Source organism: Anabrus simplex, chromosome 6 (genome assembly GCF_040414725.1).
Source record: "Anabrus simplex isolate iqAnaSimp1 chromosome 6, ASM4041472v1, whole genome shotgun sequence".
NCBI classification, from domain to species: Eukaryota; Metazoa; Arthropoda; class Insecta; order Orthoptera; family Tettigoniidae; genus Anabrus; species Anabrus simplex.
Genome location: NC_090270.1, coordinates 279,874,190 through 279,900,852, shown reverse-complemented (window position 1 = coordinate 279,900,852; position 26,663 = coordinate 279,874,190). Strand labels below are relative to the sequence as shown.

Below are 26,663 nucleotides of genomic sequence, written 5' to 3'. Positions count from 1 at the left end.
TACGACGACTTTTACCTTTAGCATGGTAAAAAATTACTAGCTGCCGCTGTTCGATTGCGCTCTCCCTTCTGCGGCCCATTTTCACCTACGTTGTACACAGCACTCTAACACACTGAATGTTTACGTTCGCACTGTCCGTGGCTCTTTTACACACGACCTCTGCACGGCAACTGACTTTTGTCCGAATAATTTTGTTGAAGCACGTTAACTGCGTTCTGAGGTTCCGTGGTCACTGGTTCTCTCCTGTTTTCTAAAAGTACACATTTGAACGTCGTGTTGAGTATGTCAAACTGGGTTCTGTCAGAAACTAGTTTGCGTGTACGATATTTTCTCTGAAATATAGGCCCAGTGTGTAGCAAAGACTATAATTACTAACGTGTCCGAATAATTATATGAGTCACTGTAATTAAATACACAGTTCAAAAAAATAGGGGAACATGTTTTGTAACGTCTGCTATGTGAAAGTTAATTTGGTAGATGGGGTTCCAATGGTTGTAAAACATACCTTGAGACCTTAGATACTCAGGGTGTGTCAAATCGAAGTTATACTCCGTCTGTAGGCGTAGCCATGCATTAAACTGTCAGGTGACCCCTCAAAACAAAGCGAATAGCGATGCGTCCGTGTGTCGTTGTGAGGTCTACAGATAACTGCGGTCATTTGAGCACGTTGTACGTAAACCAGCACATCCCATGAGACATCTTAACGAGGTTCAAGTCGCAAGGGCCGTCACTTTGATCCAGGAAGGATGAACTTTTCCGTCGTGTTGCTGTAGATCACAAAGTCTCTCCGTCAGTTATTCACCGCTTGTGAAATCGCTACAGTGAGACAGCCCAGTTCACAAGGAGGGTTGGACAAGGTCGTGGACGCATAAAACTCCACAGGATGACCGCTATCTGACCATGTGTGCGTTACGGCGTCGTTCAGCAACTGCCAGAGAACTGCAACAATACCTCGGGTGGGTCACTGGAGTCACGGTGTCTGACCAGAAAGTAAGGAACAGGTTAAGAGAAGTGTCCTTACGACCCAGACATCCTGTTTGAGTGCCCCGTTTAACGCAGCAACATCGCGCAGCTCGCCTTCTGTTTGCCCGTACCCACGTCAGCTTCGTCAATGGAGACCTGTGTTGTTCACAAATGAGTCCAGATTTCCCCTGACACAGCGTGATGAACGTCAACGTGTATGGAGACGCCATGGTGAGCAGTACAAGCCAAATGTTGTCCAGGAAGGCGACCGATTCGGACAAGGTTCTGTGATGATTTGGGGTGGCATCAGTATTGATGGCCGTACGGATCTTGTCGTCGTCCGTGGTAATCTTACCGCGGCGGGGCACATCGAGCAGATACTGCTACAGCGTGTGTTATACTGCTACAGCGTGTGTTGATTGCTGCACACGGTGTTGGCTGTGAATTCGTACTCACGCACGACAATGCCAGGGCTCATGTAGCGCGCATCACCAGTGCTGTCTTGCGAGAACTGGGCATTCAAGATATGGAATGGGCAGCAATGAGTTCCGACCGTAATCCCATCGAGCATGTGTGGCATAGGCTTGACAGAAGTGTTCGTGGGCGTCCTGTTCTACCAGAGACTCTCCAAGACCTTGAACCGGCTCTCATTGAAGAATGGGACCTGATACCGCAACGTGACCTCCGTCGACTTATACGGTGCATGCCACATAGGTGCCAAGCCGTGATAAATGCTCGTGGAGGACATACACCATACTGAAGTTTTCCAACTGTGATAAAATCCACCCTGGAGGACTGTTATCACTTTGTTTTCGTCCCTATTTGGACATTTCCGTTTGTGTTCTGAAAATGAATGCGAATCCATCGATGATCTTTTGTATACTTCAACGGTAAAGAATACAGGTTTAGTTGGTAATATACCTGGATGTGAGGTATTGTTTTGTGGAGCATGGCATACGTTCAAAAACATGTTCCCCTAATTTTTTTTCACTGTGTATATCCGTGACCACGCTGTCATCCGATAGATATAATTATGCCAGTTTTTAATCTTATGATTTAGGGGGGGACAGCTAAAGTCACTTTAAATATTAATGTTATGTCATGTAACATAAATTACGGGCAAGTCGTGAGTTAATGTTTAGGTCCCGGCATTAAGTCATTATATGCTTAACGTGTATGATTTCCTTATAATCATGTTTTGGGATATCTACTGTGTCAGTTAATAATCTAAATTATATTTGCCATGTCACTAATTTCTAAGTCATATGAGAATAATAATCTTAATTTTCTTTCTCTATCGCTTTTCCCACACCTGTGGGGTCGCGGGTGCGAACTGTGTCGCACATGTGGATTTGACCCTTTTTACGACCGGATGCTCTTCCTGACGCCAATCCTGTATGTAGGAATCTAATCACTATTGCGTGTTTCTGTGGTACTTGGTAGTGTAGTGTGTTGTCTGAATATGAAGAGGAAAATGTTGGCACAAATACCCAGTCCCCGGGCCAGAAAAATTAATCAGAGGTGATTAACATCTCCGACCCGTCCGGGAATCGAACCCGGGACCCTCTGAACCGAAGGCCACAACGGTGACCATTCAGCCAATGAGTCTGACTCATATGAGAATAATAATAATAATAGTAATAATGTTTCGTTGCGAATGAAAATTTGGTAGTGATGGGTCACGACGATAATAAATTTGCCGTGATATTTTGATAACGTGTATAACAATAACTATTTATGAAATATTGTGAAGTCAGATAACAGGAATAATAATAATAATAATAATAATAATAATAATAATAATAATAATAAAATACCTGACATCGTTAGTCTTTTTTTTTGCTAGTTGCTTTACGTCGCACCGACACAGATAGGTCTTATGGCGACGATGGGATAGGAAAAAGGCCTAGGAGTTGGTTGGAAGCGGCCGTGGTCTTAATTAAGGTACAACCCCAGCATTTGCCTGGTGTGAAAATGGGAAACCACGGAAAACCATCTTCAGGGCTGCCGAATTGGGATTCGAACCCATTACCTCCCGGATACAAGCTCACAGCCGCGTGCTCCTGACCGCACGCCCAACTCTCCCGGTAGTATTTCTCTACGAAGGTTGATTTTGCTTGACCTTTCATTTGTAATTTTATCTGGGAAGAATAATCATAGTATATTTTACGAGAGACCGCCTCTGTGGTGTAGTGGTTAGCGTGATTAGCTGCCACCCCCGGAGGCCCGGGTTCGATTCCCGGCTCTGCCACGAAATTTGAAAAGTGGTACGAGGGCTGGAATGGGGTCCACTCAGCCTCGGGAGGTCAACTGAGTAGAGGTGGGTTCGATTCCCACCTCAGCCAACCTGGAAGTGGTTTTCCGTGGTTTCCCACTTCTCCTCCAGGCGAATACCGGGATGGTACCTAACTTAAGGCCACGGCCGCTTCCTTCCCTCTTCCTTGTCTATCCCTTCCAATCTTCCCATCCCTCCACAAGGCCCCTGTTCAGCATAGCAGGTGAGGCCGCCTGGGCGAGGTACTGGTCATACTCCCCAGTTGTATCCCCAGACCAAGAGTCTGAAGCTCCAGGACACTGCCCTTGAGGCGGTAGAGGTGGGATCCCTCGCTCAGTCCGAGGGAAAAACCGAACCTGGAGGGTAAACAGATGATGATGATGATGATATTTTACGAGGATCTTACAGTCTGATGTATTTTCGTGAAGGAGGTTACATGCCTATTTATTTCGATCTGACTCTTTTGATGATAAACTTAAGCGATATGAGATAATTGGACTTCTGGGAGGATACACCCATAGTGTAATGTAAGTATGAGGTCAGTAATCTTAGGCAAGGAAGGCAGCCTGGTTACTTCTTTTAAAAGAACATTTCGCATGCAATATCCATGTAAGGTGTAAATAGGACTGCAAATGTATAATCTTATACTTTAAGGCATTTCCTTAGTAACTGGAGTAAAATATCTGAGAATAATGCAGACCCGATCGAGTTAAAATCGAATGGGTAAAATGTTAATACGTACATATTAGGCAGGTCTGTTCAACTGATCTAAAGGTATAATTAAAAGTAATTGATCTAAAGAATCCATGCGTAAAACACAGTGGTCATAAGTGCTCACAAGTGCTTACAACTTGCTCATATACAAATCGTACAGGCTATAGTTAGCTCGTATTCAGTTCATATCCAACTCAGGTCGATTATATAATGTAAAAAGTTGATGCAATTTTGAGTATCCATCTGATACCAGATCATGAAAGGACAGTTGAGGTCATATGTATTCTTATGCTTATTTAGATAACGATAATATAAAAAGGAGCAGTAATCTCTCAAACTGAGGTGTGTTATCAGGAAACTCCTGTAATTTATTGGAACAGTTTCAATTCATAAATTTCAGTGCAACTTTTTTATATTTGATAATTTCCAATTTAATTAAAGATAACTTTAATACCACTCAGCGATACCCTTATGTAATGATTACTTCAATTGACATTTTAAAATGAAAAATAACTAAGGTTACATCAATCATTTAATCAGTATTACACACCTTTGGTGTCATCAAACAATTTTAAATTAGTTAATAATTTTAATTAATGTGATGTTATAAGAATATTATAAATTAAGAGATTTATGGAGAAATGTTGCTTATGGCGTAACCTAACTATTGGTTGTTGTTCTGTAATTTGAGTAACTTTGATGATTTTTGTTGTCCACTTAAACTTTGGAAATTTAATTGATGTCACGTTTATAATAAATTAGTTAAAATTTGGTCTGGTACGCCTCTGTGGTGCAGTGGTTAGTGTGATTAACTGCCACCCCCGGAGGACCGGGTTCGATTCCCGGCTCTGCCACGAAATTTGAAACGTGGTACGAGGGCTGGAACGGGGTCCACTCAGCCTCGGGTCAACTGAGTAGAGGTGGGTTTGATTTCCACCTCAGCCATCCTTGAAGTGGTTTTCCGTGGTTTCCCACTTCTCCTCCAGGCAAATGCCGGGATGGTACCTAACATAAGGCCACGGCCGCTTCCTTCCCTCTTCCTTGTCTATCCCTTCCAATCTTCCCATCCCCCACCAAGGCCGCTGTTCAGCATAGCAGGTGAGGCCGCCTGGGCAAGGTACTGGTCATTCTCCACAGTTGTATCCCCGACCCAACGTCTCACGCTCCAGGGCACTGCCCTTGAGGCGATAGAGGTGGGATCCCTCGCTGAGTTCGAGGGAAAACCAACCCTGGTGGGTAAGCAGATTAAGAAAGAAAGAAAGAAAGAAAGAAAGAAAGAAAGAAAGAAAGAAAGAAAATTCGGTCTGACCCACTCTCATTTAGTAGGGATAGTACCCGCAGTCGAGCCTCCGTGGCTCAGACGGCAGCGCGTCGGCCTCTCACCACTGGATACCGTGGTTCAAATCCCGGTCACTCCATGTGAGATTTGTGCTGGACAAAGCGGAGACGGGACAGGTTTTTCTCCGGCTACTCCGGTTTTCCCTGTCATCTTTCATTTCAGCCACACTTTCCATTATCATTTCATTGCATCTATCAGTCATTAATAATCACCTTGGGAGTCGCGACCCCACTGTAATACTAGCCTATATATGTTTCATTCATTACATTCCTGACCCTGTCTAAGTCTGGAAAACAGGTTGTAGGTTTTCATTTTCAGTACTCGCAGTATTTAATTCCCTTTTGTACCAACTTAAGAAGAAGGATCCCGAGCCGATCGCGCCCCAAGCAGGTGAGAGTCTCCGAGCGGTAAGTATATTTTATTACAGAACGCCGTGGCAGAACCCTAGACCAGATTACCGCCTCTTCAACGTTTCGAAGTGTACAATATATACTTGGAGAGTTACACCACAATCAATCGGAGTGGTGGCTGAGTGTGACCGTACTTGTCAGTGAAACTTGACGACGCGAGTTCGAGTCTCGTCGCAGCTATATTTCTTGTTCAAACTATATTATTGTTTCTGTTTTTCAGGTATATTAATGTTACATATGTTTCCTTTTTCAGATGGTTTATAAATTTATTTATTCAAAATTAGTTTCGACAGAATGAAGAACCTAACAGTTATAAAAATGATATGGATGTGGCACAGTATTACGGCCGAATGCCCTGTGTGGAGGAACGTATTCGCTATTGCGTGTTTCTGTGGTGGTTAGTACTGCAGTGTGTTGTGTATGTATGCAGAGAAGTGTATTGAGACGAACATGAACCCCCAGTCCCTAAAACCAGAAGAATTAACCATAAGCAGTTAAAATACCCAGTACCGCCGGAATCAAACCCGTTGCGCTCTAAACTGAAGACCAGTACCATGACGGCCAGACAAAGAGGCAGAGTGTAGCAAAACACATCAGTATTAATAACTCATTTTCACCGTCACCCTATTGTACCGGTGGATGTTTTTGTTTACGTTGTGTCTTCCATGCTACTCCTAAATTATTATTTATCTGTTGTGGTCAGTTGAAGTCAACTCTAAGGCTGTGACTTATCCTCCTGAACTTTATCTCAGCCAAGAGCTACGGAGCATCTATCTATCTATCTATCTATCTATCTATCTATCTATCTATCTATCTATCTATGTATCTACTATCTATCTATTTATCTATCTATCTAACTAGCTAGCTTAATCAGTTTACCCTCCAGGGTTGGTTTTTCCTTCGGACTCAGCGAGAGATTCCACTTCTACCGCCACAAGGGCAGTGTCCTGTAGCTGGAGACGTTGGGTCGTGGGATACAACTGGGGAGGATGAACAGTACCTCACCTGCTATGCTGAATGGGGGCCTTGCGGGGGGATGGGAAGATCGGAAGGAATAGACAAGGAAGAGGGAAGGAAGCGGCCGTGACCTTAAGTAAGTTACGTAGAATCCCGGAATGAGCCTGGAGGACAAGTGGGAAACCATGGAAAACCACTTCGAGGATGACTAAGGTGGGAATCAAACCTCCTTCAACTCAACTGACCTCCCGGGGCTGAATGGACCCTGTTCCAGTAGCACTTTTCAAATTTTCGTGGCAGAGCCGGTAATCGACCCTGGGCCTAGTGGTGGTGGTGGTGGTGGTGGTGGTGGGGGGATGGGTGCTGGCAGATAATCACACTAACCACTACACCACAGAGGTGGACTTGCAGAGCACCTACACGCGCATGTTTACAACTTCCAACGTTAAATAAACATTAATCTGGGCTCACATAATTTTCACTTTTAGAATGCGCTCTAGCTCAGCTACCTTACCCGCATGCAAACTTTGAACGGAATCGGAGTGTAACGAATGAATGACTTCCCTTGTTAGCGCCGAGGTTTCGGATATCTTTATCTTCAAGAAAAGACTAGGTAAAGATTGATAGGGAATATGCCGCCTGAGTGACAGTCCTAATTGCAGATCAGTGATGATTGATTATCTTCCTTGTTTTAAATCTTCATTGTTTTTTCTTTCTATCGAAATAGCATTTTCCACAAGCCTATTTTCATCGACTCTACACTCTTTTGCCGTCTATCAAGAAAATCTAATTTTCACAACCATATACAGCAGCAGTTCATTGCAAATAAATATGTCTTGTCTATTCGGAACATCGTTTAGCGTTTGTAATTCTCCTAGTTTCAATACTGATATTTGTTTCTGATATTTGACTCAATGATTTCAAAATAGATGAATATGTGTGTAGTATATTTCTGCGTGCCCTTTTCACTGTAAGCCAATAGTGTAGTGTCATCAGAATATCTTATATAGGCCTAGTAGATGAAAAAAACGAAATGGCGTATGGCTTGTAGTGCCGGGAGATCCCAGGACGGGTTCGGCTCGCCAGGTGCAGGTCTTGTGATTTGACTCCCGTAGGCGACCTGCGCGTCGTGATGAGGATACAATGATGAACAAGAGAACACACACCCAGCCCCGTGCCAGGAAAACTAACCAATGATGGTTAAAACTCCCGACCCTGCCGGGAATCGAACCCCGGATCCCTGTGACCAAAGGCCAGCACGCTAACCATTTAGCCATGGAGCCGGACATATAGTAGATGCAATTTCATTTACCTTGATTCAAGGTGTTTCTGATATAAGTAATATCACGACATTTTCAGTGAAGAGCTTAAGTAAATATAATGAACAGGAACAACCATGCCTTTTCCTCATTACCATTTCCGTTAAAACAGAATAGTGATATCTTTTACAGTTCTGAAGATATCGGTCATCTTACTTACTTGAATCACCTCACGTGGACACGTATAGGCTACGATACGTATAACATTACGTGTTAACAAGTGAAATTTACTAGACCGGGCGAGTTGGCTGTGTGGTTAGGGGCGCGCAGCTGTGAGCTTGCATCTGGGAGATAGTGCGTTCGAACCCTACTGTCGGTAGCCTTGATAATGATTTTCTTCCGCTTCCCATTTTCACACCAGGCATATGCTTGGGCTGTACCTTAATGAAGACTAGGGCCTCTTCCTTCCCATTTCTAGGCCTTTCCTAACTCATCGTCGCCATAAGACCTATCTGTGTCGTTGCGACGTAAATCAAATTTTAAAATAAATAAATAAATAAATAAATAAATAAATAAATAAATAAATAAATAAATAAATAAATAAATAAATAAATTACATTCATATATATATATATATATATATATATATATATATATATATATATATATACACATACATTATTTTGCTAATATACTAACTTTACTGGAGATGAGCGAGTCTGAAGCTCCGTAGTGCATCGCCACAGGAGCAGTAAGCATCTTCAGGTTGTATTCTGGCGGTTTGGATGACCCGTATATCTGCTCGTTTAACTTCTCACCGTAGTCGAACTGTTGAAACCTTCCTGCACATGAAAAGAAATGAATATAACATTAATATTATAAACGTACTCGTGTTATCACTTTTGTGGACAGATAATGTTATGTAGTGCATTTCTTTCTAGTAAATGTGTGTCTCAAATATACACGCTTTAATTTTGGGGTTGTATTTCTCACATATAAAGAATTAAAAAGTGTATACAAGCATGGATCCGGAAACGCGTGCTTTCTTGGCCTCCACGATCTCCTGATCCAAACCCACTGGACTTCTTTATGTGGGGTTACACACTTTGGTGTACGCGTCCACTGTGGAAGATGAAACAACACTTCATAACACAATCATAAGGTCATTTAAAACAATACATACAACACCGGCCATTTTCGCGTTTTTTCGTAACTCCATGCGACGAGCACAAGCTTGCAGTTAGGCAGAAGGCTCGCATTTTGAACACCTCTTATAAGGCCAAGACGAGTCCATTAGTACATGCAGTCTCCCTCGACTCCTGAGGCTCTAGACCACGGCAGACTATTAGCTCGTAAAGTGCGGATTTCCGGACTCACGTTAATATATATATCTTTTTCCTTCTCTATATGTGAGGAATCAAACCCTGAAATTATGCCACGTATTTTTGAAACACCTTGCATTACTGATTATAAGACTTCGGATTTTAGTCAAAATCTATTTACTTCCCGCAGAGATAACTTAAAATAAAGTTGTATTTACAGGGTTCATGTATTTATAATGTTAAAGATGGTGGTCCTACGGTGCAGTGACTAGATTGATATAATACACCAATAACTAGTAGTTTGTATACCCCTAAATTGGTTAAAATTCTTTTTATTTATTCCATGAAACTAAAATATTTTCCGATTCATGTTCAGTATATTGAACAGTGTATTCTTGAAATATTTTCAGAACAAAATCTTAAAAACTGGAAGCTATAAACCAAACTCCCCGCAAGTCCTCCCGCAGTCTGTGTGTGTGTGTCACGAGGTGGGAGACAGTGTCCATTGACCTGCTGGAAACAAAAACTCTTCATTTCATTCTGTGAAAACATTTCAGTGTTACCGTTTGGTCAGTGTCTGAATTATGCCGAAAGTGTCAGCTTCCAAGTCACCTTCAATTAAAAAGTGGCTAAAGGTGTTTGCCATTTCAGATTGGATGGTAAAATTATAGTCTGTGACGGTTGCAGCAAAAAGGTGAGTGAAATTCGTTTTTTTTATTTACCATTAACGACTTATTGTCAATTTAGCAAAATAAGTATCGTATTCTAATTTATGCCTATTATTATACGCAAAATGAAAGCTGTCTAAAATCTACATATTAAAAGAGTTTACTAAAAACAGCTTTGGCAAATCCGTCCGTCCGTTCTACTGGACCGATTTGCTTTATCTCTGTTGTATTCTTTCCGGCATTACCTGCCGGTGAATCATGGTACATGGATAGGTCTCTAACTTCAACCAACTTTGAGAAATCATAAAATCAAATCATTAAGCGATCACTCCAGTTAATGCAGGCGAAGGCTTACCCTTACCCGCAATACATTCTGTACGTAGCAGGTTGCTAAGCGACTAACACTTTCATTAATACTCTGATATTTTGTGATTTCCATCCTTAGTAATGACATTGCATGCAGTCATGTTTGATTTCTACCTGTCAAGCCGGAAAGTATATACTTCCACTGATCATGGACGAATACTATTCTCTGCTACATATTCTTGGGTACTCTGACCTTCCAGCTTCTGAATATACTCAACAGATGGCAGAACGTTCCTAATTATACATGCTGCAAAGATAAAACAGTCTACGTACGTACAGACGGGAAGGTATCATGACTGCATGACTGTTAATAAAGCGCAGGGACAAACTCTTGAAAAAGAGGGTGTTTACTTACCCGAACTAGTATTCAGCGACGGCCAATTGTATGTTGCACTGTCTCGGGAAAGATCGTTTGAAAAGGTTAAGATCCAGATACGCACGAATGGTCGAAGCACAGAGAATATTGTAATGGAAAGAAATGTTAGAAACTACATCAAGTTCAAGTTAAGCCGCAAGAGCGGCCGCCGCTGCCGATACCCGGGTGAGGTCCCGCGGAACCCCCAAGTACCCTCAGATACACCTCTCCCGCTACCGCCAACTCATCTTGGTACTGTACTTCAACATCTGATCTGCGACGACCATCACCATGACTGCATCAGTTATTATGTATGGGTATCAATTTTTCATAAAACTATTGAAAAGGGCAGGCAAAACAACATAACTGCGACAGGCATTTCAAGACGTGTTATCTGACCTATTTATAAGAAATGCTGCCGAGCTGCATGGGTCCTCTAACACATTTTTTAAAACCTATTTTGTTTCATATTTGCGAGCTTATTTTAGGCACCTAAAATAATATTTTATCACCAAGAAATGTGAAGTCTACTGATTATACACGTCTATAAATAAGATGGAGGAATCCTTATACAACACTATATCCTTACTTGTTTTTCCAGATTCATTTCGGGTGAAATACAGTGTTTAAAATTCACTCTCTTGGTATTGACTAGAGAAAATGTGTACTTGGACTACATCAGAGCCTATCAAACGCTGCGTATGTGAGTCCCGGTGTGTAAAATCTGGTAAGGGTCCCTTGCCAGGGTTACGATGAAGATCTCAGTGGCAACTGCGACGGAGAAAGTGGCCTTCGGTACAGCGTATATGGTGGAGGAGGCAACCCAGTGCTCGGGATTAATGGAGTGAAATGTATCTGATCCAATTTAGGGACGGATATCAAACTTATTCTGAGTGTCTGAGTCCATAGTGGGCGGCTCAGGGGCAGCGCCTGCTCTCCATATTAGGGGCGGGGGTGAACTTAACTCCTCTGAGGCTAACAACCTCAGTTGTATCTATCGTCGATACCTAGGCGGCGGCCCCAAAGCGAAACATTCAACTCAGCATGATGGAAAGATAATCATTGGCACTACCCCAGGTGGTATGCAGACCACCGTTGTCAAGAACAACGTTAGCGAGCCTTTGGATTCTTGGGAGCTCGCACAGGCATGCAACAGATTAAAGAGCAAGGGAGTAGCTCACTTAGCAACATTTAATGCCAATTCACTCTTCAGACTTGGAAAACTCAAACATCTCACTGATACCTGGTCCAAAAAATATCCTGATAACAACATTACAGGAGACCAGATTCGCAGATGAGTCAGCTTTTGAATCAGAAGGGTATAGAATTTTGAAAGGAAACCCAGGCAAGAGAGTGATGAAAAACGAAACCTCACTTGGGAACGGGTTTCATAATAAATAAACCAATCCTAGGAGCAATAACCGACTTCATGTCTCGAAACGGCAGAATTTCCACCCTTTATTTTAAAGGAGCAAATAAGCTCTACACGCTAGTCAACGTATACGCATCCACAAATGAGAGCAACAAAAGAGACCCAGAAAATGTAGAGGACTTGTGGGAAGATTTGGAGGAAACAATATCCACAGTACCAACTAACAATGTGATCGTAATACTTGGAGATTTTAATGCACAACTAGGAAAAGAAAGGAGATTCAGAAACATCATTGGAGAATATCCAGCCCACAAAAGGATGAACCGAAATGGAGAGCGACTGATAGAATTGCGTAAGACCTTCAATCTGGTCATGAGATCGACAGCCTTCAGACACCTCCCGAGAACACAGAAAACGTGGATATCTCCTAACCCCAGCCTGGGAGCGTTCCAGATTATTCATGCAACAGTCTCGAAACAAGGAGAAAAGGAGATTCAAAACGTAAAAGGCCTGAGGGGTGCAAACTTAGATTCAGATCATTTTCTCTCCAAGAACAAAGTCAAGATCATCCCAAGATCCCGAAAAAAACAGGAACACAGTTCATATAACTAAGTTCGGCACTGAAATGCTGAGAACACTCACAGATTTCACAAGAGAATTGAACACAGGGCAGTATCAGGGATGGGAACAATTAAAATAGGCTGTTATTGATAGTGAAAAACCACTGTTCCTTTGGAGAAAAGAAGACAACATGCGTGATGGTCATCTGAAGGCGATGAGGCAATTGAAGAACGCCGGAAGGCATGCGTGAATTGGTGTTTCCGGAAAATACCCGAAAACTAGAAGAAGTTCCAGGAAAGAAGGAAGAGAACTGCCAAGATAATCAGGAATCTGAGGAGAAAGTACGAGAAAGAACGCTTGATTCGGATCGAACAGGACTTTCAGAAAAATAACAACCAAGACTTTTACAAAACATTTAGCTGTACTGCCAACGGCCGTAGCCGTGTTGGAACACCGGATTCCGTGAGATCTCCGAAGTTAAGCAACATTGGGCGTGGTCAAGATTTGGATGGGTTGCCACGTGCTGTTGGTGGGGGTAAGGGAATGGAGGAGCGGAAAGGAACTGGCCATCCTATTGCATGTAAACTCCGGCTCAGGACACCTCTGCTGAGGTTCGGATCTGGCTTCGGGCAGAATACACCCTTACCTTACCAGGCGTACCTTCAGTCGACCACAGTCACAAAGAACAATATCCAGACTCAGAACCTCCAACTGTGGAAGAAGTCAGGAACATCATCAATACCCTGAAGTGCAATAAAGCCCCTTGAGAAATGGGATTATTGCGGACCTTTGGAAATATGCCGATGACAGAGCCATCGTTGAACTGACAAGAATCCTGAGCAAGATTTGGGAAGAGGAGAAGCTGCCAGATGGATGGACATTAGGGTTGATACACCCATTTCACAAGGAAGGAGATAAGACAGATGTTGATAATTACAGGGGAATATCGCTACTACCAGAGACATACAAGACATTTTCAAAGCCACTGCTACATAGGGCTGAAAAACAATTGGAGCCACAAATTGGTCTCAAGGAGATTTTAGAAAGGGCAGAACATGTGCAGAACCGATCCTGAACCTAAAATTGATCATTGCATACCAGAAACAGAGAAAAAGGCCTACGATTCCGTAGACAATGATTCATATCCTATAAGGAACGGGTCTAGATAGGAAAACAAGAGTACTCATTAAACATACAGTGACTGGCACAACATCCATGGTGAAGTTCAGAGGGAGCCTATCGGAATCTTTTGGGATTCTTGACAAAGCGATTAGAGAGTGGCACCACAAAATGCAAGGAATAAGTGGTATACGAATGGGAGGCAAGAACAAAGGAATTGGAGTTGATTGTTTAGTCTTTGCCGCTGACACTGGGGTTCTGTCAGTGTCAATAGAGGAGGCACAGAACCAAATTGCCCAACTCCAGGACGAAGCAAGTAAGGCAGGCCTACGGGTCTCCTTCGAGAAGACACAATACACGATCAACATCAAAACAGCATCCAGATAGATGACAGTTGAGAGAGAAAGGGTTCAGAAAGCGGAAAATTTCAAATATCTGGGGTAGTGGATGTACAATAAACTGTCAGAAAGAGAAGCGCTGTTATCGAGAATCAACAAGATGAATTAAAGTATGAAGGCTTTCACGGCCGGTGTCAATATAATAAAATTCTTCCGGGCTGTTATGCCGTGGTCCACTCCTCTCGCTTCTCCCAGACGTTTCGACTACTGCTGCGGTAGTCATCTTATGTGGCGTCGTGTAGATACGCTCTCCTGTATCCCCTAGATCCCGTACCCAACAAGATGAACTTGGCATATAAACTAACTATGAACACTTCCAACAAGAAGAATATCTCGATCAATGCTATACTCAGACAATACCAGGCAGTGATACGCCCGGAAGCTTTGTATGCAGCTGAAAGTTTGAACCTGATACAAACAGGATTGGTTAGGAAGTTGGAACTAGTGGAGAGAAAGATTCTGAGGAAGATATTGGACCCTAAAGAACAGTGGATCAAACAGAAAGAAAGGAAACCAAGAATTATATATCAAGATGGAAATGATCTCAGATACCATCCGGAAGAGGAGAGCCATGTTCTTCGGACATATCTACAGAATGAACTCGCCAGAGACTGACCAATCAGATACTAAGATGTTTTGAGATCAGGAAAACTAGAGTGCGCTGGTACCAGGAGGTGAAGAGGGGCCTGGAAGAAATGGGAATACAAGGAACGGAAATCAGCACCAGGGATGCTTACAAGTCGAGGGTCAAAGCCACGAAAAGGTTTCAAGAAAAAGTTAGATCCCGTACCCAAGCACCATGGACAGAAGAAAGGTGGAGATTGCAGAATGAAACGATGAACGAGTACTGGACGAGGATTAAAGTCCGGAATCAGATGAAGCTGAATTCGAATTAAAGTGGTCCATAGTCGGCCAAAACGAAAGAATAATAATAATAATAATAATACCCGTGTGGGGATTTACCGGTTACCTCCATCGGGCGCGTCCCATTGGAATTGGGAAAGCTCGCTGACTCTGCCGCCAGCAGAGTCAGAGGATAGTAGGGAAATAAAATACCACCGTGAAAAAAACCTGGTCCCTTGCCAGAGTTACGGCGAAGACTGGTAAATGACCAGAAGCCAGAAAACATCTTGAGGTAACCTCTAGGGCTAACAACTCTAGTTGTAAAAGGATGGGTATCCGTCTAAAGCAAAGTCAAGTCAAAAAGCATGATGGCACAACATTTCAGGAAACATACCCCAGGGGGTAAGTCTGCGGATAAATCCCTCGTCGTGAACGCCACGGCGCACGAGTCTCGTTCGGATTCTGGGGGAGACTCGACAGCATGCAAGAGACGAGTCGGAGCGTCTCGGTGTACCCCGAAGAGTCAAAAACTCAGGCCAAAATCTAAAACCATTCTAGCAACTTTCAACATAAATTCACTTACACAAACTGGCAAGCTGAAAACCCTCACCAAAGCTCTTCACGAAAATCAGATATCCATAATGGCCCTACAGGAAACAAGGTACCCAGATGAAGAGATTTTTGAATCCGAAGGCTACCGATTTTTCAAGAGCAAAGCGCAAAGGGGAATCCTCAATGGAGCTGTGATGCTTGGAACCGCGTTTGCTGTTAGAACCAAGATCCTTAAATCGGTTGCAAATTTCGAACCTGTGAATGACAGATTGTCTATACTCACAATTAAATGCGCGAACAAAACCTACGCCTTAGTTAACGCACATGCTCCTACAAACGATAAGAACAAGTCTGATCCAGACGAAGTTGATAATTTCTGGGACCTACTGGATGAAAAATTAAACAAAATCCCCAGACACCATGTCAAGCTTCTTTTGGGTGACTTCAATGCCCAACTAGGTTGTGAACAGATGTACAAGAAAGTTACAGGAAATTACCCTGCTCACAAAAGAACCAATCCCAACTGCAAAAGACTGGTGTCCATTTGCGAAAATCACAACCTGCAGGTCATGTCGACCCACTTTCGCCATCTACCCAGAAAGCAAATGACTTGGCGTTCTCCCGTCCAAGCTCTCGGAGAGTTCCAAATTGATCATGTTGCAGTCTCCAGGAGAAACAGCCCTGAGATTATGAATGTCAAGGTAAAGAAAGGCATCAATGTGGCCTCAGATCATTATATGTCTCTTATCAAATTCAAAACCAATTCCCGCAAACACAAGGAAGACAACCAAACAAATCACAAGCTTCGACAATGATAAACGTCGGCAAAGGGTCGAGGAGTTCCAGGAGAAGGCTAGACCAAATAAATGTGACTTTAACAACGCCAAAAGTCTCCTTGTTGAGGCCGCTAAAGACGTTGCAGAAATCAAGAGAAGCAAAAAGCATGCCTGGTGGAATGGTACCTGCGAATCAGTCCTCCAAGAAAGACTCAATGCGTGGAAACAGTACTGCTCTACGAAATCAGAAAATGATTGGGAACCTACAAAACCCAACGTGCCCAAGCAGCTAGGGTGTTCAGAACTGAGAAACGTAAATACGAAAAATCTCTCATTGAAAAGATAGAACAAAACTTTAGGAAGAATGAAAGCAGAGAGTACTACAGAGCCTTCAAACGCAAACTCACTGGCTATAAACCACCATCTCTATGCTTTGAGTGAAAGGACGGCACACTGGCGACGTCAAATGAAGAAAATTGCAGCATTCTGGCAGATTACTTCAAGAATTTACTTAATTGCTCTAAATCGCAAAGCGCCATTGAGACCAAGGAACCCTTACTGAGGTACCCAGATTACAGACCACCCGACGGAGATGAAATCAAGCGCCATATTGCCCGTCTCAAAAATAACAAAGCGCCGGGGGAAGACTCAGTAGTAGCAGAACTATGGAAATATGCCCCAGAGGAATCACTTGATATCTTGCAAAAGCAAATAGAAGAAATCTGGAACAAGGAGACCCTACCCGAAGATTGGAAAATAGCTTTGATCCATCCATTACACAAAAAAGGCAGCATGAAGAACATCAACAACTACAGAGGAATATCTTTGCTACCCGTGACTTACAAAATTCTATCACTTGCCATCCTGGAGCGTTTGGAAGCACAAGTCGAACATCAAATAGGTGAATACCAAGGAGGGTTCAGAAAAGGTCGCTCAACAGCTGAACAGATCCAAAATCTCAAAACGATCATTAGATATTGTACACTAAGGTCCAAGCAGTATGTGTCTGTCTTTGTGGACTTTAAGAAAGCGTACGACTCCATTGACCGGGAAGTCCTGCTAAACATCTTAAATGAATTTGGAGTTGATTTGAAACTACTGGCATTAATTAGAGCCACCCTGACCGATACAAAATCCAAGGTGAAGTTCCACGGATGTCTCTCGCATTCCTTTGACATCAAAACAGGAGTCCTACAAGGTGATGGGCTATCCCCGATACTCTTCAACTGTGTTCTTGAAAAGATCATCAGAACCTGGCGGGTGAGACTACAGGAAATCAACTACAGTCCATTGAGAATAGGAACCAAATCTAAGGGGATCGCAACAGACTGCTTAGCATTTGCCGATGATATTGCTGTTCTCTCAAACGACATAGAAAGTTGAAATTTTAAAGGAAATTGCCGAACCAACTGGTTTGCAGATATCGTTTGAGAAAACAGAAGTAATGACTAACATCAAAGAGGCTCCACCAAAACTCCATACAAAATACGGGGACATCACCCGAGTAGACAAATTCAAATACCTGGGTGAGATCATCATGAAAAATGGACTGGACAAAGAAGCACTTCAGGAGCGAGTACGCAAACTGGAAATAGCCTACCAAACATCCCGCACAATCTACAACAAAAAATGCCTTTCCCAAAACACCAAGATATGTCACTATGAAACAGTTCTGAAGCCAGTAGTTCTATACGCAGCCGAAACCCTGTCTCTAAATGCCAACAAAGGACTCCTTGAAGAACTGGAGGAAAGAGAACGCAAAATTGTGAGAGGAATCTTGGGATCAAAGTACAGAAATGGAATCCATCAAAAGAGATCTAACAAGGAAGTCTACAGCAAAATAGAGAAAATTACCGACACAATCAGAAAAAGACGGGCACGATTTTACGGTCATCGGAAAAGAATGGACGGAAGAAAGTTAACTAAAGAAATCTTTCACTTTTTTGATTCAAACCCCAAAACCACAATTCCCTGGTTCAGAAATACCAAAGAAGACCTGCAAATGCTACATATCTCAGCTGAAGACGCCCTTAACAGAGATCTCTTCCGCAAGAAAATATTGACGAACGGGCTAAACCGAGACGAGCAACCGAAGAGAAGACACGGTGCCCCTTGGACAGAGAAGCGTAAGCAGGCCCACTCACAAAGAATGAGGGAAATTTGGGCTCTAAAGAAGGCCAAGTTCAGTGTCAAATGCAACAAGACTTAACGTGGTCCTTGATGGCCCCAGCGAATTATATAATAATAATAATAATAATAATAATAATAATAATAATAATAATAATAATAATAATAATAATAATAATAATAATAATAATAATAATAATAATAATAATAATAATAATTCATTCATTCAACTTCGCTAATCGGCCAACTAGGGACCACGATAAGCCTCACTTTACATTCTGGCATTTGTTCGTCTTTCGCTTGATCCACATCGTCTTCATTAGCTCACTGTGTTTAGCACGACGTTCTTCTGTCCATTTAGCACCAGTTGCCCGTTTTTCGTCCCGGAAAGTCCCAAAAGTCTTGATGGCTGCTCTGAAAAGATTTCGGTCTTGTGCATCTTCTGCTTGTAGGCCCAGTTCTTTAAGATCTTTCTTGACATTAACGTACCATGGCATTGCCGTTTTTGGTTTTGCGTCAAATATACTGAAGATACGTTTCGTCCATCGAGAGTCGATCATCCGTCGTATATGACCGTAGAAGCGAACTCTGCCTTTACGCATTGTGTCCGTGATCTTCTCTATCTTAGAGTATATTTCTTGCCTGGATTTTCTAATGTAGATGCCATTTTTGTAGTTTGGACCAAGTATGGTGTGTAAGATCTTTCTTTCTTTCCTCTCTAAATCCGCAAGCAAACATTTCTTGGACAGGATAAGGCATTCAGATGCATACAGTGATACTGGTTTGATGACAGTGTTGTAGTGACGAATTTTTGTGTTCAGGGAAAAGCACTTTTTGTTGTAAATGTTGTGGGTGGTTTGGAAATTGACTTCCATTTTCTTGATTCTTGCTGCTATGGCCTCTTTGTCAAGTCCATTTTGCTGAATCCATTCCCCAAGGTATTTAAATTTACTAACACAGTTTATCATTCCATATTTGGTGTTTAGTTGTGCCGTATCATCTTTGATATTTGACATTACTTCTGTCTTTTGAAAGGAAATTTGTAAACCTGTTTGTTCTGCTACTTCCTTCAACACATTGATCTGTTCTGTTGCACTTTCGAAATTTTCTGCCATAAGGGCTATATCATCAGCGAACGCTAAGCAATCTATTTCCACTCCATTTTTCTTTGTCCCAATCCTTACGGGTTTGTAAAGGTTTCTTTCTTTTAACGTCTTTCGCCACTCCTGTATTACCTTCTCAAGTACGCAGTTGAACAAAAGAGGTGACAGCCCATCTCCCTGTCGAACGCCTGTCTTGATCTCAAAGGGTTCAGAGAGACATCCTTGGAATTTTACTTTGGATTTGGTATTAGTTAGTGTTGCCCTTATTATCGCCAGCAGTTTCTCATCGACTCCCATTTCTGCAAGGATATTAAGCAACACATCACGTTCGATGGAGTCGTATGCTTTCCTGAAGTCTACAAATGTAGATACATAGGTTCGACCTCTCAGCATATGGTATCTTATTATGGTTTTTAGGTTAAGTATTTGTTCTGCACTTGATCGGCCTTTCCGAAAACCTGCTTGGTATTCCCCGAGTTTGTGCTCATTTTGCTGTTCTAGTCTTTCAAGGATGGATAGTGATAGGATTTTGTAGGCTACTGGCAGAAGAGAAATTCCACGGTAATTGTTCACATCTTTTATATTTCCTTTCTTGTGTAAAGGATGGATCAAGGCTAGCTTCCAGTCCTCTGGTAGTTGTTCTTTTTCCCATATATCTACAATGGTTTGGTGTAGGATGTCAATTGCTTCTTCCGGGGCATGTTTCCACAGTTCTGCAATCATGGAGTCTTCACCAGGAGCCGTGTTATTTTTCAGTCTCTTTATGTGGCGTTTGATTTCATCGCGATTTGGTGGAGAAGATGGCAGGTTTTGGCTCACTGGTTTGTTTGTTTTGATGGGGTTGGCTGGTTTTTCACAGTTTAGAAGGTCGTTAAAATACTTAGCTAAGATTTTGCAGTTTTCTTCATTTGATGTTGCAAGAGTTCTATCTTTCCTTAGAAAGCAAAGGGAAGGTGCCTTGTATCCTTGTACCTTCTTATTAAAATTTCTGAAGTATTCACGGGTCTCACCTCTATGAAAGTCTTGCTCAATCTTGTCCAGTAGTTCCTTTTCATACTTGCGTTTCTCACTGCGTATTATTTTTGCTGTTTGTGCTTGTTGTGTTTTGTACATCTTCCAATCTTCTTTTTTCGAGGTGTAATACTTTTTCCAGGCATTCAGACGACCCCCTAAGGTCTTCTCGCAGTTATCGTTCCACCACGTGTGCTTCTTCCTCTTCTTGATTTCCGCCACTCCTTTTGCAGCTTGTATCATCTGCTTTCTTGTGCTGTTGAAGTCTTTTTCCACTGGTTGGGCAAGTTCTTTGAATTCATTCTCTCTTTCTCTGAGCTTTTTTGTGTCAAAGCGAATTATGGTAGGTTCGTAAGATGAAACAGCTGACCAATGCCCTCCACGAAAATAAAATCGCAGTAATGGCTCTGCAAGAAACTCGGTTCACTGACGAAGATACGTTTGAGTCTGAAGGGTATCGGTTTTTCAAGAGCAGATCCCATAAGAGAGTAATGAAAAACACCCCTATCTTCGGTACAGCTTTTGCTGTCAACACCAGAATTCTTAAATCAGTCTCAAATTTTGAAGCTGTTAATGATAGGTTATGCCTACTATCCCTGCGTTGCGCAAATAAAACATATACTCTAGTCAATGCACATGCTCCAACTAATGAACAAAACAAAAAAGACCTGGAAGGCACAGATAGATTCTGGAACATCCTGGATGCCAGATTAGCGAAAATCCCAAAGCACCACGTCAAGGTCATATTGGGTGATTTTAATGCACAGGTAGGACGTGAACGGAAACACAGGAAAGTTGTTGGGCTCTACCCAGCACACAAATGAACCAACAAGAATGGAGAACGCCTCGTTGAACTATGTGATAACCACAACCTCCAACTGATGTCAACACACTTTCGTCACTTACCAAGAAAACAGATGACATGGAGATGCCCAAACAAAACAATAGGAGAATTCCAAATGGACCATGTTGCTATATCTCGAAGATACAGTCCGGAAATAATGAACATTACCGTAAAAAAGGGAATAAACATAGACTCAGACCACTATGTATCAGTAATCAAGTTTCGGCCAATCCCTCTCAATAATAATAATAATAATAATAATAATAATAATAATAATAATAATAATAATAATAATAATATTGTGATTGTCCAATCCTTGTCCCGTTCTCTACGGTGTCGCGTATGAGATGAGATGAATCTGTCGTGGCGAATTCTTACTACCGGATGCCCTTTCTGACGTCAACCTCATCAGAGGAGTTAATGAGATGAAATGAATGACGTGACATATGGTAGTAGGGAGGGAGAGGGTGAAAACCGGTGTCGGCACATAGCCTACTCCTATGGAATAACACCAAGGGGGCTGATGAAGGCTTAACGTCCCCATCCGACTGACGAAACACCATCAACAGCGTCATATGACCTCACTCCATGTGAGCACTGCGGAGAGGTTAAGAATTTTATCCTGGCTTTTGGCACGCAATCTAGTGATTAGAATTTGTATATCGCCACCTCACCTACCCTGCCGGCCAACATTCTAATGGTGAAACATTTTTCGACCAGCGGGACTCGAACCAGCCAACCACGGTGTCACACCATTTAGACTTCAACGCCTTAATGATTATGGTCACCGGGCGGGCAATAATAATAATAATAATAATAATAATAATAATAATAATAATAATAATAATAATAATAATAATAATAATAATAATAAATGCTTGAGGATTGCAAATTCAGATGCTTCTACCCAGTTACTAATTTACGTTTTTCTTTCCTTCTGAAAGTCTGGATAGGACGGATGTGTTTACTTTAGCTTGTATGCTCCTCTTTCGGGTATACCGTACATTCAGTACCTAAAATACAAAATAGCACATACAGAATGAAAGAACAGAGGAAATTGGCTTAAAATCCTGTCGCGGTTAGTCGTCGCGTCCGATAAATTGGTATAAAATAGATCAGTTGCTTCGATTGGACATTAAAGTGATAGTACAGTGAGTGGGATTGTGTAGTTTTATAACAAGGTCACTGGAACTTACCTGACTGGATCAGCTGGATGAAGTGCCACACCGTGTACAGTGAATGTCCTCCTGAAAGTGTAGCCCCTATTAACGGCAGCTCAGACTAGAAATGAACAACACATCATCTCATATCAGTTCCTATCTTTCTACAGGTTATTATATTATTGATGTCATTTTTAGAGAAAGAGAAATTTGGTTCTTAATTAACATTTTTCACATTTTCACATCTCACAAATGATGGGGCTGTACCTTAATTAAGGTCACGGCCGCTACCTTCCTAATCGTAGCACTTTCCCATCCGGTTGCTTGTTGATTGCGGATACAAAATATTTTTGAGAAGAGTGCCAGCTCGTTCCAGAGTTTTCCTTTCCACCCCTCTTCCACCCGTTTTACCAATCCAGTTCTGCTCTAGTTGTCATACAGAACGTTAGCTCTCAATACTGAGTTTTTAGTTAGTTTGTTTATTTGTTTCTATTCATTAATCATTTTTGTGCTATTATGGAATTTATCGAGACGGAGAAAGGTAAACCAAGTGCATTATTGCATGATCATAGTTAGACAATTTATAATGAGTAAAAATAGTGTTGTCCGCCTCTGTGGTGTAGTGGTTGGCGTGATTAGCTGCCACCCGCGAAGGCCCGGGTTCGATTCCTGGTTCTGCCACGAAATTTGAAAAGTGGTACGAGGGCTGGAGCGGGGTTCACTCAGCCCCGGGAGGTCAAATGAGTAGAGGTGGGTTCGATTCTCATCTCAACCATTCTCGAGGTGGTTTTCCGTGGTTTCCCCACTTCTCATCCAGGCAAATGCCGGGATGGTATCTAACTTAAGGCCACGGCCGCTTCCTTCCCTCTTCCTTTCTTGTCCATTCCTTCCATAGCAGGTGAGGTCGCATGGGAGAGGTACTGGTCATCCTCCCCAGTTGTGTCCTCCAACCCAATGTCTCACGCTCCAAGACACTGCCCTTGAGGCGGTAGAGGTGGGATCCCTCGCTGAGTCCGAGTGAAAAACCAACCCTGGGTGGGTGGGGGGGGGGGGTAAACAGAGATAAAGTAAGATAAATGGTGTTACCACATGGACTTGTTTGAAGGAGGAAAAGAAGAAGTGTAAAAGAAAACTATTTACTAAAGGTATGTAAGAGAACTTAATTTTAACAACTTCTAATAATTTTAATAAATAAACCTCGCTGTTAAGTTTCAACTACGATTCACTTAAACTTCACGTGCAAATGTGTTAAAATATATTATATTTACTTGACAAACATAAAGTCTCGCTGCACGTGTCACGAAGCGTGTAGAATAGATTTTAACTTCATTTAGTTGTATTTATTAGCAACCAAAGAAATTTGTTTTTTGCATATTTCATTATTATACATTTGTTTACTTACTTTATTTCACGAAGGCGTATCTGTAGGAAATAGTGTCTGCAATCCAGGCACATCGAGACTGTTCACAAACGAGACGATATCTCCCTTCCTTCCTTCCTTCCTTCCTTCCTTCCTTCCTTCCTTCCTTCCTTCCTTCCTTCACCGAAAACCTTTGATGTGAGTGCGACGTTAAAAAAATTAACAGAACAAAGTGTAGAGTGGCTAATCAGCATGCCTGGTAGACAACCTTGAACATCTGATTTCAAAATCTGGCAGGTTTACATTAAAAGAAGAAAAAATGTCGTTAGCTACCGTTTGCAAATATATTAATTTGGTGCCATGCAGGTTCGCATGCCAATTTCGACTTTCCGTTTTACTATGCCAATAAAGTGGACCGTTAATGGGCGATCTATGACTGAGTACATAATTTATTTTGCCCGGTAATCATCAAATGTGACACCAGAGATCTTTCACGTGCAGACATCGCACGACCTGGAGTGTAGAACTAATTTATTTCTATCCTTCAAATACCCGACTGCCTCTTGTGGATCTGAACACGCGATCTTGAGGTCCAGATATCGACTCTCTACCACTGATACACAGAGCATTCTAGAAGGAGAAGAAAAAGAAGAAAATTTATCTATAAGGTAATATTTGGGCCTGTATTATCAATGTATGTGTGGCGAGGATTTGGGAAATATGAGTCGAACTTTATACAAGTATTCAATTGGCTGAATTCCCATTCTTCGCACGGGATAATGCTTTACTTTTTATTTCTTAATAAAAAAAAGTTCGGAATGAAACACCTTTACCATCTTAATTAGCGTACAAGAAAATCTGTTGCCAAATTTTAGCCCATGCCCTGTGGCAAGTGTGCGATTTAGTGATATTTAATCACAAAACATCGAAATGAAACATCTTCACTTTTCCTATGGTGACCAGACGTTCTCTTTCATCCGGTCATCTCCTCCTTTTTAGAGCATTTTCCGGGGTCCAGGTGGATTATTAAAAAAACGAAATGTCCTCTTTATTTTAGTGAATTTGCTTATTCTGGAGTAATCGGTGTTACTACGTTTTTACAAGTATTCTTCATTACACGACAGCAGCACCGATATCGTATCGATACACAGACAAGTGATTATCGATATACAGTACATGCGATTATTCTTTGCATGCTTTGCATGTCTTACCAATGAACAGTGTATAACTTTTATACCAGGTTTATACACCGTTTATGTGCAATTTGTTACTAATAAACCGTGTATAACCCTCCGGTGTATACATCTGTTATAGTTATTCACTGAATTACTTATACAGACCAGGAGCCAATGGCGACGCGTGTCGTTTTGGGAAGTGTTACCACACTCCCTCTGAGAGTATATCTATCTAAATCGTCCACACCGTCTTTATTCCAAGCATTCTTTTCTGAGGAAAATAGAATACATGGCCAATAGTAAGGTCATTTAGGGATATCTCGACACGCTAAGCAAAAACCTGTAATTTTGATCAGGCTTTATTTGCAAAATAGTTCAATTTTTACCTGGTGAATTTGTACACAGTTAGTGTATGTTTTCTATTATTTATGGTAAAAAATAACACTTCATATCATTGTAAATTAGAAAATAAATAAACGATGCAAAAATGTCCACTTCTCCCGCACTTAGGGAGAACCTGACACTAGGTAGGACCTCGGAAGAGTTACACAATTATTGTACACAGTGGGCACATATAAACTGTTCGTCGTTTCCATTTTCCACACACAGCTCGTGGAACCATTTCCTGCATTCCCCACTACACTGGACCCATGCCTCATTTCGGTTGTCGTCATAGAAATAGCCATCACATACTGCGCAGTAATTCTCCGAGCAATTACGACTGCTTGAGGAACTAATCCTGAGAAGTCACCATGGCGGATTCTTGCACTCTTCTTACACTTCCTTTTCCAGATAGGAGTCTTAATATCGGAACAGGAGATAAGTCCTGCACTGAACAACTCGGAGGTGTAAATGCAGGTGAGGCTTCATGTTCCTGCGATAATGTAGGACTACTGGCCTTAGCTTCTACAGCAATATCTTCTCCAACATGTACGTGATTTGAACCATTTTCGTCTTGCACAATGTCGTATTAAAAAATGTCTTCTTGGAGGATATCGGGATTGTACGGATAAATGTCACATTTCCTAAATCCGCCGGTAAAATTTCCTGCTGTTGCCGATTTGTCCCAAGCTATCTTTAGAAGGTCTCCAAAATTATCTTTAGTGATCCCTTTTCCCGGGAGTGTCGGGATCTCCCATGCTTGTCATGTCGACATCTCCCCGAGTTACATTGGCAGGCAAGAGGTGGCAGCACTTACCACGCTGAATGATTGGCGATTTGGAAATGACATGGCTGCTTCTCCAAAACGTGCTTTATGCGCCTAACCTCAAACATTCTCTTAAAAATATCGCATATCTACGTATTTCGTTATACAACCTACTCATTATCTTATAGTACGCTACTTTTCCATCACATATCACTTACATACTCACCTTCAACTATTCAGATGTCTTGTATTTATAGTGATAATCGTCTGCTACCAGGATCACAATGAGCACAACACCCTACGGCTCCAATACATGTAGTTACTAGTTCGACCTGTAGAGTACTGTGGTCACCAGTGGCGCTAAGCTTAAAAGTGTCGAGTTCTCCCTCATGTCGGGATCTCCCTAAGTTACCTTACAGTTTAATCATTTTTGCACAACCACGTAACCAATCCATAACGCATCTATATACCACGAGTCGAGGAAATA

General features: G+C 41.9%; 1 protein-coding gene across 1 annotated transcript in view; it reads right to left on the bottom strand.

The window, feature by feature from the left end:
* Positions 1-26,663, bottom strand: part of LOC136875740 (lipase 1) — a 125,130-nt gene that overhangs the window by 16,491 nt on the left and 81,976 nt on the right. The window contains exons 7-8 of the mRNA XM_067149312.2: positions 22,531-22,615; positions 8,617-8,759 (exon numbers count right to left, since the gene is read on the bottom strand). Coding sequence (XP_067005413.2) covers positions 8,617-8,759; positions 22,531-22,615 — 228 coding nt within the window. The remainder of the gene's footprint in view (positions 1-8,616; positions 8,760-22,530; positions 22,616-26,663) is intronic.